Source organism: Rhinolophus hipposideros, assembly GCF_964194185.1.
Source record: "Rhinolophus hipposideros genome assembly, chromosome: 3".
NCBI lineage: Eukaryota > Metazoa > Chordata > Mammalia > Chiroptera > Rhinolophidae > Rhinolophus > Rhinolophus hipposideros.
The window spans coordinates 673,530-690,650 of NC_138049.1; the positions used below are offsets into that span (position 1 = coordinate 673,530).

Below are 17,121 nucleotides of genomic sequence, written 5' to 3' on the forward strand. Positions count from 1 at the left end.
AGAAATTCTATTTGGTTCCTTTTTAAAATTTCAGTCTCTTTCATAAAATGCTCATGTTGTTCTTTGATTGTGTTTCTGAGTTCATTAAACTGCCTTTCTGTGTTTTCTTGCATCTCCTTGAGTTTTTTCAGAACTGCAATCTTGAATTCTCTATCATTTAAGTCACATATTTCCATATCTTTAAGTTCCTTTTCTGGAGACTTTTCACTTTCTTTCTGAGCTGTCTTGTTGCCTTGGTTATTCATGGCAATTACTGATTTATTATTTCTCTTTCTAGACATGTACAGGAGTGGGTTCTGCAACAGGTTGCTAGGAAGAGGTCTTTCTTTTGTTTTCCAGTAGGTGTTGGTAGAATGTTTTATTTTCTCTCTGACTGCAGCCTTTTTTTCTCTCTCACACGGTAGTGCTATGTTTTCTCTGCCCTATTCTAGCTTCTCACACAATGGGGGGATTCCCTGGGAGACGGGCTTCTCCTCTGTTAATCATTCGCCTGCATCACAGGGCACAGTGTCCGTGTGGATATGCGGAGAGCTTTTGAAGTTCCAAAGCTCTTTCTGCACCACATTCAGAGCCCGTATCTTTCAGCAGTTCTGTTTACTCTTGCAGGGATCCACCCAGATAGGTGGGGCCAGGGGCGGGGTGAGTTGTGAGAGGTGGCCCAGAGCAATGGCGGCGACCACCACCACAGCCAGTCCTGCTTCCACAGCTCCCTCCCCTTTGCCGGAACTAGTTGGGCTGGGAATCTGTGTCTGCGTTCCACAGTTCAGAACAGCAAATATCCTGTCCTTTTGATCTGACTGCTACTTTATCGCTTCTAGCAACGGGCAGGTGGGGGCTGGGCAAGCTCTGGGAGGGCAGAGAGGGGGCGGCTAGTCTCAGTGCCTAAGGCTTTTGTTCTCTGCTGGCAGTGAGGGCTTAAACCACCGTTTTCAGCCTTCTTCCCTCAGTCTTTGCTCCGAGGTCTCTGCCGTGAGCCTTGAGTTCAGCCGTGTTATATGCTGCCCCCTCAGCCCTGTGGGTCATAAGCGGAGCCCTAGCAGTCCGAGTCCTTCCCTCCCGCAGCTGCGGAAGATCCGGGATGCAGCGGGCTCCGAGCACTGAGCTAGGTCTGTGTCCTGCGCCCGCGCGGCTCCGTCTCCGCACTTCTCCTTTCCCTCCTCCCCCGCTCGCGTGATTCTCCCACCTTTAGGTGAATTCAGTAGTGGGCCTCTTCGTCTTGCCTGTGTGCTGTGCAGGGAGTCCTTTGTGGAGTTATGGTTGTTCGATTCGTTGTAAATTCCAGGAGAGATTTACAGAGGCTCACCTCACGCCACCATTTTGATGACCCACATTTTCAAATTGTCTTTTTTTTTTTTCAATTCTGAACAAAATCCTTGTTAGCACCATCACCACCACAAACAATGACAAAATAATGGAACTTTTGGGTTTTCCTCTAAATTGTTTATCTGTATTCAGTCAAGTACTTAAAACTCTTACCAATTCAAATCCATCCATCTACCCAATTAAATTGTCTTATGGAACATCTTATTATGTATAATAAATTCTTGGTTTTCAGGTAGAATATAAAATCCTTATTTGCTTCAAAGGCTTTAACAGTATTTGTATATTATTTAAGAAATTCAGGAGAGATTTTAAGTATGGATCTGTTCTTTCAGAAGCCAAATGTATGTCAACTCTGTACATTATATTTTCTTGAAATTTTTGATCATTTTATTTTTATTCAACATATATGTTAGCACAACTTGAAAAGATAATAACTGAAATTAAAGTATAAAGAGAGAACATTGATGGGAAATGATGCTGCTGTGAAAATACTTAAGTGTAAAGTAGACTTCAAGGCTTAAAGCATTGCTAGAGATAATGAGGGCCATTTAATAACGACAACAATGCCAGTTTATATAGAAATTATAATTCTAAATCTGTTTGAACCCCAAAACATAGTTTCAAAATATCTAAAGCAAAAGTAATATAACTCTAACATGAAAAGAAACATCCTTAGTCATAATGGAAGACTTTAACAAACTTCTTTTAATGGGTGGAAAACAAGCAGGTTCTTATCTGCTTAAAATATTTTGCTGGTTCTCGAATATTATGTAGAATACAAACCACATATTTTTGTGTGGTATATGAGAAGCTTCACAATATGTCTCAACTTGACTATCTGACTTTGTCTCTATTTCTCCTATATGTCCTATTTTCTATTTACTGTGTGATACAAACTTTGGATCTGACAGTCTTTTATACCACAAAAAGATGAGGATGAGCCAAAACCATTGGCACAGACGATAATATCACACCAGAAAAACGTGTTTTCTAGGTAGATGACAACTAACAATATATTTACAAATGAGCTGAATGACATTAAGAATATACATAAATTTTAACAGAGCAGCTAAAGCAGAAACAGAAGAGTTCAGAAATGATATTGCTAGACAATAGGAGTATGTAACGTGAAAACTGATGAATTTAGGAAAGCATTAGAAAACAATTTTCAGAAATAAAGACCAAATTTGAATGAATACTGTAGAGAGTAGGTAACTACAGAGAGCACAATAAGGGAAAAAGAGTGTATGAGGGAGAAGAGAAATAAATTCATATATGAATGAAGAAAATGTAAGGGCAGATACAGAAGTTTGGCAAAAGAGATTCAGTTCCATATAATTGGAGTCCCTGAAGATTTTGTTTTGAATCAAGAAAACTAATATGTAAAATTGTACTTCAAAAATAGTTTTTCAGAAATTAAATCTGTATATTGAAAGGACACCTGTGAAAATTGAACCAGACTTGTCAGCACTGAAATATGGCTTAGTAATCAATTTGAGTAATCATTAACAACAACACTAACAGTAACAAAACATATTTTTCTTCTAAAAAGTCTTCTAAAACTTATAAAAGGAAGAATATCAGTGAGCATTATTAGACTTCTCTAAACCATTATTTTAGATTAGAAAACACTGGGAGGAACATTTAACATAAGCTAACAGAGAAAATCTTCCTCAGAAGTTTTATACCCACATAAATTATCCTTTAAGTATGAAACCAGACACACTGTTATGAACATGCCCAAACTGAATGAGCAGTGTTACCTTGATTTATTCTTGAAGAAAGAAGCTTTACAAAACCAAGGTGAGATTGAAGAAACTTCAACATGGTTCAAGGTGAACAATGAATATGTTCAACAATATAACTAAAATTGGAAGATGAGAATGAAGGCACCAAAATACTTTGTAAATGTTATATCGATTACACTTTAAATATAATACAAAAATGGGAGGAGTGAGAGTATTCTAGAGAGTAGGATAAGTCCTTTGATTTTTCTCATAGAGAATAATTAGGAACAGGCTATCACTTGAAGCTGACAACAGAATATACACTCTTAGATTTATTTGAGAATATAAATACTAAGGTAATTCAAATAACTACAATTGGATAGTATAGGAGAGGGAATAGAGAGATGAAAAATGATTGCTAGACAATTTCAATGTTGGGCATAGGAGGAAATGGACATACAGTGTCTTACAAGGGGTGGGCTAAGAGTTTTATATACAGTTTTTAATAAAAGATAGCTACTAGGACAAGATTGGTCACAGCATCTTGTGCCAATAAGAGAGAAAGAAACGGAAGAGCAAGGGCATCACATGAAAAGGCCACGGGAAACAACATCGCACCAAAGGCCAAAGAGGCATAGCTGGGCATGAAAAGCATAGTGATTATAATTGACTTTAAAACATTATATATTTAAAATCTCATGGTTTTCCAATGACATTTCAAAAAAGAGGTAACTAAAAACAAACCAAAGCAAACCCCAACCTTATTAGTCTCCATTGGGAGGTAACTAAGGCACTAGTTCTTTACTCAGAAGATGCCTTCTTATGGGAAAGAATTGAGCATTTGTCTTGCCTTTCCTGTTTGGACTACGTTTCAAGTTAACTAATGTCCTATTTGAAGAGTGTAGTCGCACAACAGCCTAGCCAACTGTCCCTCCATGTCTTTCCTTAAGGAAAGAAGAGTCTGTGAGATTGTGCCTTTCTGGGATTCTGTTCCATCCTTTTGTTTACACCTTATGTCTCTCTGTCTGGTCCCCAAAAGATGGTTTGCAGCCAAAGATGGGTAAGAAAGATATCTCACAGGAGATACAACCTAAGCCAGGCGGAACCGAGTGGGGATCCCCAATAAGCTGCCTTAAACAAATATGGGAAAGGGCCTTGCCTCCCCTTCCCCCTGCCTGGGAAAGTCTGCTGCCGGCTCTGGCTTTTCCCTCACAGCTGTCAGTTAGAAAAGTAATGAGGAGAACGAAGACCAGTTATCTGTTATATCTGAGAGACTTAACACTGAGAAGATATTTACCTTAAGTAAGATATAGTGGGACCTTGTACTTCGGCTGTTTAAAGACTAAGATAAATTGGCTTGGGATGTTTATATAATAAATGAGTCTCACAGACCGTGCCATAAAACACTGTGACTCCCTTGCATACTGGTCAATAAAAGCCTCCAGTCGGCTTTGTTCGGGGCTCCAGTCCTCTGAGGCTGAGAGACCCCTGGCCTTCGGAGAGATTTAACTGCATTAAGTCTCTGTTTGTTTCTTTCTTAAAAACTTAACCCAAACCGCCCCTTCTCACACCCTCACTGCCCGTGTTGCACTGGACGCGACAGAAGAGGAAATGTTATTTTTTAGAGAAGAATTCAATTGGTTTGAATGACAGAATTAGAAACTTACCGTCTTGGAATCTAAAAGTAACTGATTTTGGCAAATGTCATCAGGAGATGAGACTATCAGATAAAGATCGATGGTTCCCCAGACGCTTGAATAGACATTTTTCCAAAAAGGACATGCGGATGGCTAATAGACACATGAGAAGATGCTCAAGATCACTGATCATCAGAGAAATGCAAATTAAAGCCACAATGAGATACCTCCTCACTTCTGTCAGAATGGCTATCATCAATAAATCAACAAACAATCAGTGTGGCGCGGATGTGGAGAAAAGGGAACCCTCGTGCACTGTTGGTGGGATTGCAGATTGGTGCAGCCGCTATGGAAGGCAGTGTGGAGGTTCTTCAAAAAATTAAAAATAGAACAACCTTTGACCCAGTAATTCCACTTCTAGTTATTTATCCAAAGGCAATGAGATCGGGGTTGTAAAGAGACATCTGCACTTCCATGTCACTGCAACAAGAGCCAACATGTGCAAACTACTCAAATGTTCATTGGTGGATCTGGTATATACACACAATGGAGTGCTATGCGGTCATAAAACAGAAGAAAACCCTACAATGTGGGACAGCAGAGATGGGCCTTGAGGACGTGCTACGTGAAAGGAGGCGGTCCCAGGACAGACACTGCATGAGTCCATGTAAATGAAGTGTTTCGGCTCAAACTCAGAGTAGGACGGGTTGTCCGGCAGGGGGTGGGGACATTGGTTAAAGGTCACGGGTCAGTGTCGCAGGGACCCAGGCTAGCGCCTGCCCCGCGGCACCACGCTGGTAGGTGACAGCAGACCCTTGTTCGGAGGGGCGACCTCTTGGTAAACACTTGCTGCCACCTCCTAGGCCTCGGCCAGTGACAGCGTCTCTGAGCTTAGACTGGGTCCACGTTCCTGAGGCCATTTTGAGGCCCACCCCGCGGGGCGTTCACCAGGGGTATTCCGGTAAAAAAGAGTTGGACCTGAGCCCAACCGAGTCTTTATGGGTAATTTCTGGCTTACAGCAAGTACCCAGGACAATGGAATAAGTTTAAAGACGTCACAAGGAGGCAAACAGACAAATCATGAATATGGAACATTCTTCAGGAGACAGTGCCTTCAGGTTTATGGCATGAAACCCCCCCCAAAACAACCAACCAAACAAACAGGCAGGGAGAGAAAGGATTGCTCCAAACCAAAAGTGAGAGGGACATAGAAACAATGTATGGGTCCTGATTCCTGATTTTCCCCAAATAACTGTAAAAGGACACTTGAGAACACTGGGAAATTATTGTGACTGGGTGTTAAATAGCAAGGAATTATTTTTATTTTAGTTAGGTGTTAAAATGGCAGCACGGTTGTGTGTAAAATGTCCCTACTTTTAGAGGTGCTTACAAAACACATGTGGCGTCACCTTTGTAGTTTGCTTCAAAATACTTCACACGATTAATACTTCGACCACAAAAAACTACATACCGGGAAAAGAGTATGGCAGTTGAAGCAAATGGAGCACATTCTTGGTCGTGTTCTACTTGGGCTACGTGTACACGGGGCTCACTGTGTAATGCTCCACTTTTGTGTCTGTTTGACAAATTTCCAGATTAGAGGCCAAGCACAGGTGTTGGGAACAGAACTGGACACACGTGGTTTGAGTTACCTTTGTGCAAGCCCAGCGTGGGCCGGCGTGTCCCCTTGAACACAGCCGCTCTGTGACAAGGGACAGTGGCTGGAGAAGCTGCGTTTGGCCAGGGGTCTGGGACTCACTTCTCTCCAACCTGTGAGGGTTTCATTTGCAGCAACGAGCAGTGACGTCTGCAGTGGGGTTACGTGAAGTGTGTGTGGGGTTGCACTTAGTAAATACTGCTTAGAAATTAGCACTTAGAAAGCTGCCATACTGTGATGTGACAGCTTGTGAGCCGATGTGAGCTGCTCCTCTGCCAGATCCCTCTGCCCTGGTGTTTCACTATAGGACCACATTTTGAAAGAAATCAACAGGAATGAACTAATGGATCCTTAAAGATACTAGTTATATAATTGATGGCAGGTCCCAAGATGCTGAAAATGACTAGATTGTTATTAGGAAGAAAGTTGATGAAGATTTATTTCAGGGCCATTAAAGCTGCTGCTATCCCAGGTGTGTGACACCCAGGTGTGTGACTAGTGTCAGCGCCACACCAGTGACCACTGCTGTGTGTTTCAAGAGTCAGTGGCGAAGGTGGGGGCTGGGGGGTAGGGATGGGCAGGGAGAGGGGTGGAGCTTCCCATTGCGGTTGTCACATTTCCTGTTACCAGACCTTGATGGAGGCCCAGGAGAGAGTATTGTATGTCTGCCTCAAAGCCTGATGGGAGAACCCAGAGCAGTGTCATCAAGCACCAGTGGCCCACTTGGTGGGCACCAAATGTCGTGTGCCCAAATCATGGTTTTCTAACCCATTCTTTGCTTCCTGCTGGAAGCTGGCAACACTTCTGTGTTAGTGGGGTTTTAAATAGGGCTCTGAATTACATCTTGAACACTTTGGTCTTCTGAGCAAAATTTGTTATTTTTCTCATGGACTTAAAATCCAGTGACCTGAAGAAACGTGCACAGCTCTGACAAACGTCATTTCTGGAAATATTTTTAAAATGCAAAGTAAATGCGACAGTCGACTCCCTGTGGGCGACAGCACTGCGATTATGAAGTTTCAGAAATGTAGAACTAACTTCTGTTTGCAATTCTTTTTCCCATTTCCTCTATGGGAATAATTTGGGTCCAGGGAGATGAATGGCACGTGAACTCTGAGACGAAAGAAACATTCGTCTCTCTCGGTAGTACGTTCAGTCCCTTACAATTTCTGTGAAAATATTTTCGAACAGCAAAGTGTTATTCCAGCCCGAGCGCTTTGTGCCATATTCTCATCTTTTGCCTAAAAAAATATGCTTCCTTTTTCCCTGCCCCTTTTCTCAGGGCCTATTAAGTCAGTTCTGGAGTAAGATTTACTGCGTACAGTTCTATTTCCAGTCTCATTTGTTTCTTAGTACATTTTAGCTACAGCTTATTCCTCTTTGATGGGGAAAGGTGCTTCTTGAATCAAGTAACTTTTTGTAGTTGAAACATTTGTTCTCCACGTGGACTGCAATGGCATTGGATCATTTGAAAGCTATTCCTCAGTTTTCCACCATATTCTGCATGGTAAATCTTGTTTTTTTTGGACAGGCGTTGCCACTGTGTGGAAGTGTGGCCCATGACAAGCATATATCTAAAAAGAAATTTCTGACATTTGGGGCCTCCAACTGCTGTTTTCAAGTTTCAAGTTTGTCATGAGCAGAAAGGGTCATTTGACTCAAGAAACTTCTGTGCGAAAAGATGTGTTCCATTTAATAGTTAGGTTGGTGCAAAAGTTATTGCGGTTTTTGCATTTATTTTTTCCTTTTAAGCTGCAATTACTTTTGCACCAACCTAATATTTTCATATAGAAAATAAAAGCCTGTTTCTTAAATAACTCTTGGACTTCTTCTTCTTCTTGGACTATTATGGGCCATCTTATGTGCATTTTGAGGTTTCATGCAAATAAAAGCCAGTGCTAATTCCGATTTAGAATTAGGTAAAAACATAGCGAGTCTCAGGGAGGGCTTTCAACAAGAGATAGTTAGGTAGCAGAAGCTGATTTGAGAAGGAAACTTCCAACACCGCCTTCTGATTTTTGCAGCCGCATTAGGTAACTGTCTGCACTCACCCACCGTGTTCCTCCTCTTTCAGGGGACAAAGGAGCAGCTCTGTCTTCACCTGCACCTCTGCTCACCCTGTCTCCACTGGCCCAGGATCCCGCCACAGAAGAACACACTCTCTCTGCTCCTTCATTCTCAGTCCATTTTCCAGCAGCTTCTAAGCAAGTTCCCCGGAGCCTAGAAATACTAGCTTAAACTGTCCCCTGGCATTCACCTTCCTTAGTGGTTGGATTTCTGTCGCATTTGATGTGGGCGGTTATGGTGCCTACCCAATTGCCTAACCTCCTGGACGGTGTCCCCACATTCCACTCCTTGTGTCTTTACAGCTTTTGCTCTCATCTCTTTTCTTACTCCTGGTTCTCTGGATGCATGTGACTTCTGTGACGCTTCCTCCTCTTCTCACATCTTCCGCTGTGAGCTCAACCCACACCCACGGTCTGAGCTCTCCTCGACTTCACGACTCACACAGATATCCAGTAATCTGACCTGGTTTTCTGCTTCCTGAACATGTCACAGCTGCGGGCCATGTGCAGACCTGGCTGTCACCTAGACTCAGAGTGTGCAGAACCAAATGAATGATGTCCCCACGGCATCTGCTTCTCAGAGCACAGCGGCACTTTCCAGTAGGACCTGCTGGTTTTCAGTGCATCTAAATGTGTTGTGGAGATGTCACCCTGATTCAAAATCTTGTTTGTTTCCGTAGCTGGGAACTAGAGGGAAGATGCGTGTGTGCGTGTGTGTGTGTGTGTGTGTGTGTGTGTGTGATAACTTGTAATACAATCCCAACATAGAATTTATTTACAGGCCATACAGGAGTTGTGGGTTTCACTTGTCTGTGCTCTGGTGCTATGAGTAGTTTTGTGCAGGTCTTCGTTGACGTCTGTTTTCATTTCCCTGGGCTAGGCAGGGGACTGAGATGCTGGCTCTGAAGGGTTGCTGTATGTTTCACATTATCGGAAACTTCCAAACCGGTTTCCAAAGCGTCTGTTCCAGTGGGACCACTGAGCACCGGCGTGCACGTGTGGAAATGTGACCCATGGAACTCTAGTTAGAGTGATGAGTGGGTGACAAGGCTGACCCGTGCTAGGAGACACTGAGTGGGCCTAGGCTCCAACCAGTAGGTGAGGGCCTCAGACTCTGAAATACGGCCGCTGTGGGTTCGAGCCAGTTTCCAACTCCCACAGCTGTGTGGCCTGAGAAGACTGGCGACCCCAAACCCTGTTTCCTTGAGGTAGAATTGGGACAGTTATAATATCTTCATGTATCTGCAGAGGATTAGATGAGGTGATTCAGATAGAAGTTAGTGTTCGATAAATGTTTGCTGTTTATAGTAACCTTCGTATTTTATAATCAGAAACAATGGGTGCAAAAGAGCTGTGGTCGTTAGAGTTTCCCTCATCTGCTCAATCTAAATAGCAGACAACAGGAGAGCCTTCAATCCTGAGAAATCTCCAGAATTAGTTAGAAGATCCCTCAGTAAGTCCGTCTTGAAGATAAAATAGTGATGGCAAAGGTCGTTTTGAAATCCCCGTGAGATTAGGAGTGAACTTTCCATTGAAGACTGCGTAACCCCTGTTGGAGCTGAAACACCAAAGCTGAGGGGAGCAGAGCCGTCGGCGCAGAATGTAGGGTGCCAGAGCGGAGCTGTCTAGCCAGGGAAGGGCTGGGCTGTAACACTGGGCCACCTGGTCTCGTGCTCAGGGCTGCTCACAGCCATGTTACACACAGCCATGCGTTGCAACTGAGCTCTTTGCATTGAATGGTTTCCTTCTTCACCACACCCCAAATTGGGGTTGGCATTGAATTGGTGACAACGACCATCGGTTGACAGGTTGGAATACAAACTCTGTACTCCCTCCTTGAAATTACTCATCAAATAGGAGCATATATTTAAAACTGTTCACGGTATAGTGGAGTCTGATGATGGGCTAGACAAGATGATATCAATTCATTAATTTAAAAATTCTAAAAGGGAAAAGAGAAGATATGCGTATTTCATAAATTTAGTTCTGTGACTTACGTGACATTTTGTCCATTATGGGAATTGCTGCCATGACACTTGATTAGCCATTGAATATACTCCAGCTTTGCATAATATATCTTTGATTATTGTCTTTTTCAACAGAGAATACCTGTTTGCTTTGTCTTTTAGGCATATGTGTATGAAATGGGCTCGAGCACTTTTTGTCACAGGCTGTCAGGACACACGGACACGGTCACTGGAGTGGCCTTCAGCCCCTCAGCCTCCCAGGTACAGTCCTCCTGTGTGAGTGGGGGTACCACTGCTCCTCGCAAGTCTCACCTCTGAGCTTTTGTATCTGTCAGACTTTATTTTGGGGAAGTTTCATAATATTTAAGATTACGTGGCAGTTTTCATTGATTACAGGGAGACAAACCTAGGAAGCAGTCCATTTTTGGGGAAAAGCATATTATCGAGCATTTTCTTTTACAGTGAAAGTATTTGTCATTCAGGGCTGATGTGTATTTGCTCTAAGTGAAATACAGAAAATCCTGGAACTTTCCAGGGACCAATATGGTGACATGGAGCACTAATATGAACATAGTTAAAATTGAAGGAAGCAAGTCAACAAGTACAGAGAAAGTAAGGAAAGCATTTGGAAAATTCTCATGAAAAGAATTTGGATGGAGAGAAAAGACCACAAATTTAAAGAAAGTTACTTTTTTCAGAGAAAAATTTAAGAGAAAATAGTACCAGTTGCAAATCAATCATATAGAAATGTGAACGTACCTGTATTAAAATGCAGAGGAAGTTTTTTTATAGAAGATGTAAAAATATTAAGTATTAAATAATTCAAGTATTTGGGAATATAGATTTCATTTTTGTCCCTTTACGTTTGAAGCTGTGATTGGAGAATTACATTACTGTGTTGTTATGTGCAGCTGCCCAACGCATGTGTGTAAACGAAGTGGGACCATCTGTAGATGCTATTTTGTTAACTGCCTCTATTTCTCTAAGATGGATTGTTGCAATCCAGGGCATGTGACAGGGCGTGGGACACAGTTTGCCTTCCGTTTGTATTGAATGTTGAAAACTGGATGACGCATGTCACGTCATTGACTGTGGAGCCCCCATCGGTGTCACTTGAGGGCATCACACCCCATTCCATCATTGACCCTAATTTAGCTTGTCAGTCCACTACTGATTTAGGTGACTCCTTGTTTAATCCTTTGAATAACACTCTGCCAGTGAGGCTGAGGGGTGGTCAGCAATGAGGGTCAGAAGAGGAGAGCAAAGCTAAGCGGCCAGTGAGGTGTATGGTGGTGAACTAGGTAGTGACTTCTTTTTTTTTTTTAAATTAATTTTATTGGGGTGACAATTGTTAGTAAATTTACATAGATTTCAGGTGTACAATTCTGTATTACATCGTCTATAAATCCCATTGCGTGTTCACCACCCAGAGTCAGTTCTCCTTCCATCACCATATATTTGATCCCCTTTACCCTCATCACCCACCCCCCACCCCCTTACCCTCTGGTAACCACTAAATTATTGTCTGTGTCTATGAGTTTTTGTTTCTCATTTGTTTGTCTTGTTCTTTTTGGTTTATATACCACATATCAGTGAAATCATAGGGTTCTCTGCTTTTTCTGTCTGACTTATTTCACTTAGCATTATTCTCTCGAGATCCATCCATGTTGTCACAAATGCTCCTATATCATCTTTCCTTAACGCCGAATAGTATTCCATTGTGTATATGTACCACAACTTCTTTATCCATTCATCTATCGAAGGACATTTTGGTTGTTTCCATGTCTTGGCCACCGTAAACAAAGCTGCAATGAACATTGGAGTACACGTGTCTCTATAGAGAAATGCTTTTATATTTTTGGGGTAGATACCCAGGAGAGCGATTGCTGGGTCATATGGTAACTCTATTCGTAATTTCTAGAGAAACCTCCACACTGCCTTCCATAGCGGCTGCACCAGTCTGCATTCCCACCAACAGTGGATGAGGGTTCCTTTTTCTCCACAGCCTCTCCAACATTTGTTACTATTTGTCTCGTTGATGATAGCCATTCTGACTGGGGTGAGGTGATATCTCATTGTGGTTTTCATTTGCATTTCTCTGATGATTAGCGATGTTGAGCATTTTTTCATATGTCTATTTGCCATTTGTATGTCCTCCTTGGAGAAATGTCTCTTCAGGTCCTCTGTCCATTTTTCAATTGGGTTGTTTGTTTTCTTGTTGTTGAGTTTCATGAGTTCCTTGTATATTTTGGATATTAGCCCCTTATCAGAGGAACTGTTTGCGAAAATCTTCTCCCATTCAGTTGGTTGCCTCATTATTTTGTCGATAGTTTCTTTTGCTGTGCAGAAGCTTTTCAGTTTCATATAATCCCATTTGTTTATTTTAGTTTTTACTTCCGTTGCCTTTGGAGTCAAATTCATAAAATGCTCTTTGAACCCAAGGTCCATAAGTTTAGTACCTATGTTTTCTTCTATGCAGTTTATTGTGTCAGGTCTTATGCTTAAGTCTTTGATCCATTTTGAATTAATTTTGGTACATGGTGACAGATAGCAGTCCAGTTTCATTCTTTTGCACGTAGCTATCCAATTCTGCCAGCACCACTTATTGAAGAGGCTGTCTTTTCTCCATTGTATGTTTTTAGCTTCTTTGTCAAAAATTATCTGTCCATATTTATGTGGTTTTATTTCTGGGTTCTCAATTCTATTCCATTGGTCTATGTGTCTGTTTTTCCGCCAATACCAAGCTGTTTTGATTATTGTAGCCCTGTAGTACAAGGAAAAATCAGGGAGTGTGATACCTCCAGTATTGTTCTTTTTTTTTAATATTGCTTTGGCTATTCGGGGTCTTTTGTGGTTCCAAACAAATCTGATGATTTTTTGTTCTATTTCTTTAAAAAATGCCATTGGGATTTTAATGGGGATTGCATTAAATCTGTATATGGCTTTGGGTAATATGGCCATTTTAACTATGTTGATTCTTCCAATCCATGAGCACGGAATGTCTTTCCATTTCTTTGTGTCTTCTTCAATTTCTTTCAAAAATGTCTTATAGTTTTCAGCATATAAATCCTTCACATCCTTGGTTAAGTTTATTCCTAGGTATTTTATTCTTTTTGCTGCAATTGCAAAAGGAATTGTTTTTTCTATCTCTTTTTCTGAGATTTCATTGTTGGTATATAAGAAAGCAATGGACTTTTGTACGTTGATTTTGTAGCCAGCAACTTTACTGTATTCATTGATTGTTTCTAATAGCTTTTTGGTGGAGTCTTTAGGGTTTTCTATATATAGCATCATGTCATCTGCAAAGAGTGACAATTTAACTTCTTCATTCCCAATTTGGATGCCTTTTATTCCTTTCTCTTGCCTGATAGCTCTGGCGAGGACTTCCAACACTATGTTGAAAAGCAGAGGTGATAGGGGACAACCTTGTCGTGTTCCTGAACGTAGAGCAAAGGGCTTCAGCTTTTCACCATTAATTATGAGATTAGCTGAGGGCTTGTCGTATATGGCCTTTATTATGTTGAGGTATTTTCCTTCTATACCAATTTTAGTAAGTGTTTTAATCATAAATGGATGTTGTATCTTATCAAATGCTTTTTCTGCATCAATTGATAGAATCATATGATTTTTGTCCTTTATTTTGTTTATGTGATGTATCACATTGATGGATTTGCGAATGTTGAACCATCCTTGTGCCCCGGGGATGAACCCCACTTGGTCGTGATGAATAATCTTTTTAATGCATTGTTGTATTCGATTTGCTAGAATTTTGTTTAGGATTTTAGCATCTGTATTCATCAGAGATATAGGTCTGTAGTTTTCTTTTTTTGTGTTGTCCTTACCAGATTTTGGTATCAGGGTAATGTTGGCCTCATAAAATGAGTTAGGGAGTACTGACTCTTCTTCAATTTTTTGGAAGAGTTTGAGCAGGATTGGTATTAGATCCTCTTTGAAGGTTTGGTAGAATTCACTGGTGAAGCCATCTGGTCCAGGACTTTTGATTTTGGGAAGGTTTTTGATGACTGATTCAATTTCCTTACTGGTGATCGGCCTGTTAAGATTTTCCAGTTCTTCATGATTCAGCCTTGGAAGGCTATATGTTTCTAAGAACTTGTCCATTTCTTCTAAGTTATTAAATTTGGTGGCATATAGTCCTTCATAGTATTCTTGGATAATCCTTTGTATTTCTGTGGTGTCCGTGATAACTTCCCCTTTTTCATTTCTGATTTTGTTAATTAGTGTCTTCTCTCTTTTTATCTTAGTGAGTCTAGCCAAGGGTTTGTCGATTTTGTTAATCTTTTCAAAGAACCAGCTTTTTGTCACATTAATTTTTTCTATTGTCTTTTTGTTCTCTATTTCATTTAGTTCTGCTCTGATTTTTGTTATTTCCTTTCTTCTGCTGATCTTGGGTTTCGCTTGTTCTTCTTTTTCTAGTTTTTTAAGGTGTAACATGAGGTTATTTATTTGGGATTTTTCTTGTTTCTTGAGATAGGCCTGTAATGATATAAATTTCCCTCCTATAACTGCTTTCGCTGGCATCCCAAAAATTTTGGTAGGATGTATTTTCATTGTCATTTGTTTCTATGTATCTTTTGAGCTCTCCTCTAATTTCTTCTTTGACCCAGTCGTTCTTTAAGGTAGTGACTTTTTAAATGAAATATTGATGTAAGTTTTTGAAAATTCAATACTGGTGTCAAAATGTCTTAGCATAATTGAACTGAGAACTATTTTGAATACTTGAAAATTTTCAATTAGAAAATGTTGTGTAGGTCTCTATTGCCACGGAGATTATTTTAATGACTAAAAGAAACAAACGTGGGCTAAATGTAGTTATGAGAAAGAAAGGGAGGAAAAAGAGCAGTTGTGTGTCTCATGGACATTGACTGTTGATGGGATGCCATTAAAAAATGGACAGTTTGAGAAGTCAGTTTTGTGGTTGATCGTCTCCGAAAACCAAGAAGCCACACAGAACATGAGTGGATATTTTCAAACATTAGTACAGTCTGCTGCACTTCATGTGTGTAAGATCGTTACTGAATTCTAGGAATGATGCTAAAATAATCCAGTGCTAATTGTCCAAAAGTTTTGCATTTTGTCTGGTCATGGTTATCAAAAGATCTCTGTGAAATAGCATACCTCCTCAGTAATGGATCCCTGATATGTTTAAACATCTTTGTTTTTTGGTACCATATTTATTTGATTTTAAGATACATGTTATCCCTTCACTAACATTTCTGATATTGGAGTAAACCTTAGAATCCTCATGCTTCCTGTTTCAAATAGTGTGTTTTCTTCTGTTTTATTAGCTCATGTTACACCTTATACCTAATGTTGTTTAAAATTGTGTCCATAGCACAAAATACCCAACTCCAGCTTCTGTGTTAAAAAATTCTGTGGAATGATACATTGAAACAATAATTTGAACTTTTTACTTGTAGAAAAAGACCCTCTGATTTCCAGTTTAGACATGTTAACATTAAAATGTGTGTTGGGGTGTCGGGCGGGGATGGCTTTGTGTTCACTGGCAGAACGGGCGATTAGAGCCATAGGCGTGGGGCCGTCCCTCGACAGACAGGGGTGCTGATGGCCCCGTTCCATGGGGCTCTGTGATCTGGAATGGAGACACTTTCCTCCCAGTGGGCAGCAGGATGAAAGGTGTGCAGAGGGCTGGGGGTGTCGTAGGTACCTTGGAAATGCTGTTTTCTCCACAGAGGGGACAAAACAGGTGATACCCTAGGTGTATTGCCAAGGATGAGTGTTACCCTTATGAGAGGTGGGATAGGTGCGGTGGGTCTCATTTTGCCAAATCTAGCAGATTTAATTCTTCAGTTAAAATGGCTGCCTCCCTGCCTCCACCCTCCCCCCAATTCATTATTATTTTCCTTGATCTCATAAATTTTAGGTGACTTCCATGGGTTTGATATGTGCTTGCAAAGATGAGCTACTATCATTGGAGCCCCCTTTTCCTGGTTGTGTGTCAACCCTGGCCCCTGTGTGTGGCTGGCTGTGCGGGGTCGCTGCCCAGGGCCATGAGGAAACCCACATGTGCCATGCTGTCTCATCTGTGACCTCATCTACGGCGGGCTCATGAAATCCGACAAAGTGGGCATTTGTCTCTGTTTCACAGCTGGGAGGCTGACACGGGGCTCCCACAACCTGCTTCAGGACTCCGAGCCGATGGCTGGCGTGGAGCACACGAGGCGATCGCTGCCTTTATCCCGGGGACCTGGTGCGACTTGCAGAAAGGCAGGGGGCAAATTCCATGACTAGTTATTTGTAAGATAAGTTTCAGTTGTGAGAGATACCCCTCCAGAAATTCAAGTTTTGAGCCATCAGAATGTTCCTGGGTGGGATCAAAAAGTAGCGTTTTCCTCACCGTTCTCGCTCAGTGATTGATGTGAGACTCATGAGTCTTCTGGAAAAGATTGTGCTCGTGCTGATGAAACTATTCCAGCAACACCTGTGCCAGAGGGCGGCTGTTTATCTCGGGCCAAGGATACCCAGCCTGAGGTCATCTGTGCCAATAACTGATGTCACCAGGTTCCCCGCGGGAATTACAAGTTCACAAGTCAGTGTCTCTTAAGAAGCCAGGAAGCCACTTTGGGTGTCGTTTGAAGACATTTACAGTTGTTTCCGACACGAGGGGTGGAGGGTTAGGTCCATGCTTAGTCTGAGGCGCACTGTTGTCGCCGAACTTGGGAGAGTTGGCTCGTCTGAGGTGGTGTCCAGCCACCAGCACCCAAG

At 41.5% G+C, this 17,121-nt stretch overlaps 1 protein-coding gene across 21 annotated transcripts in view; it reads left to right on the forward strand.

The window, feature by feature from the left end:
- Positions 1 to 17,121, forward strand: part of WDR27 (WD repeat domain 27) — a 132,112-nt gene that overhangs the window by 68,493 nt on the left and 46,498 nt on the right. For 16 of the 21 annotated variants that reach the window (XR_013993082.1, XR_013993083.1, XR_013993085.1 and 13 more), the window contains one exon: positions 10,540 to 10,638. The exons of the other annotated variants lie outside the window; for them this stretch is intronic. Coding sequence is in view for 11 of the 16 variants with exons in the window: in XM_081044430.1 (XP_080900556.1) it covers positions 10,540 to 10,638 (99 nt within the window). In the remaining 5 variants the exon portion in view is untranslated. The remainder of the gene's footprint in view (positions 1 to 10,539; positions 10,639 to 17,121) is intronic. 21 annotated transcript variants of the gene reach the window in all.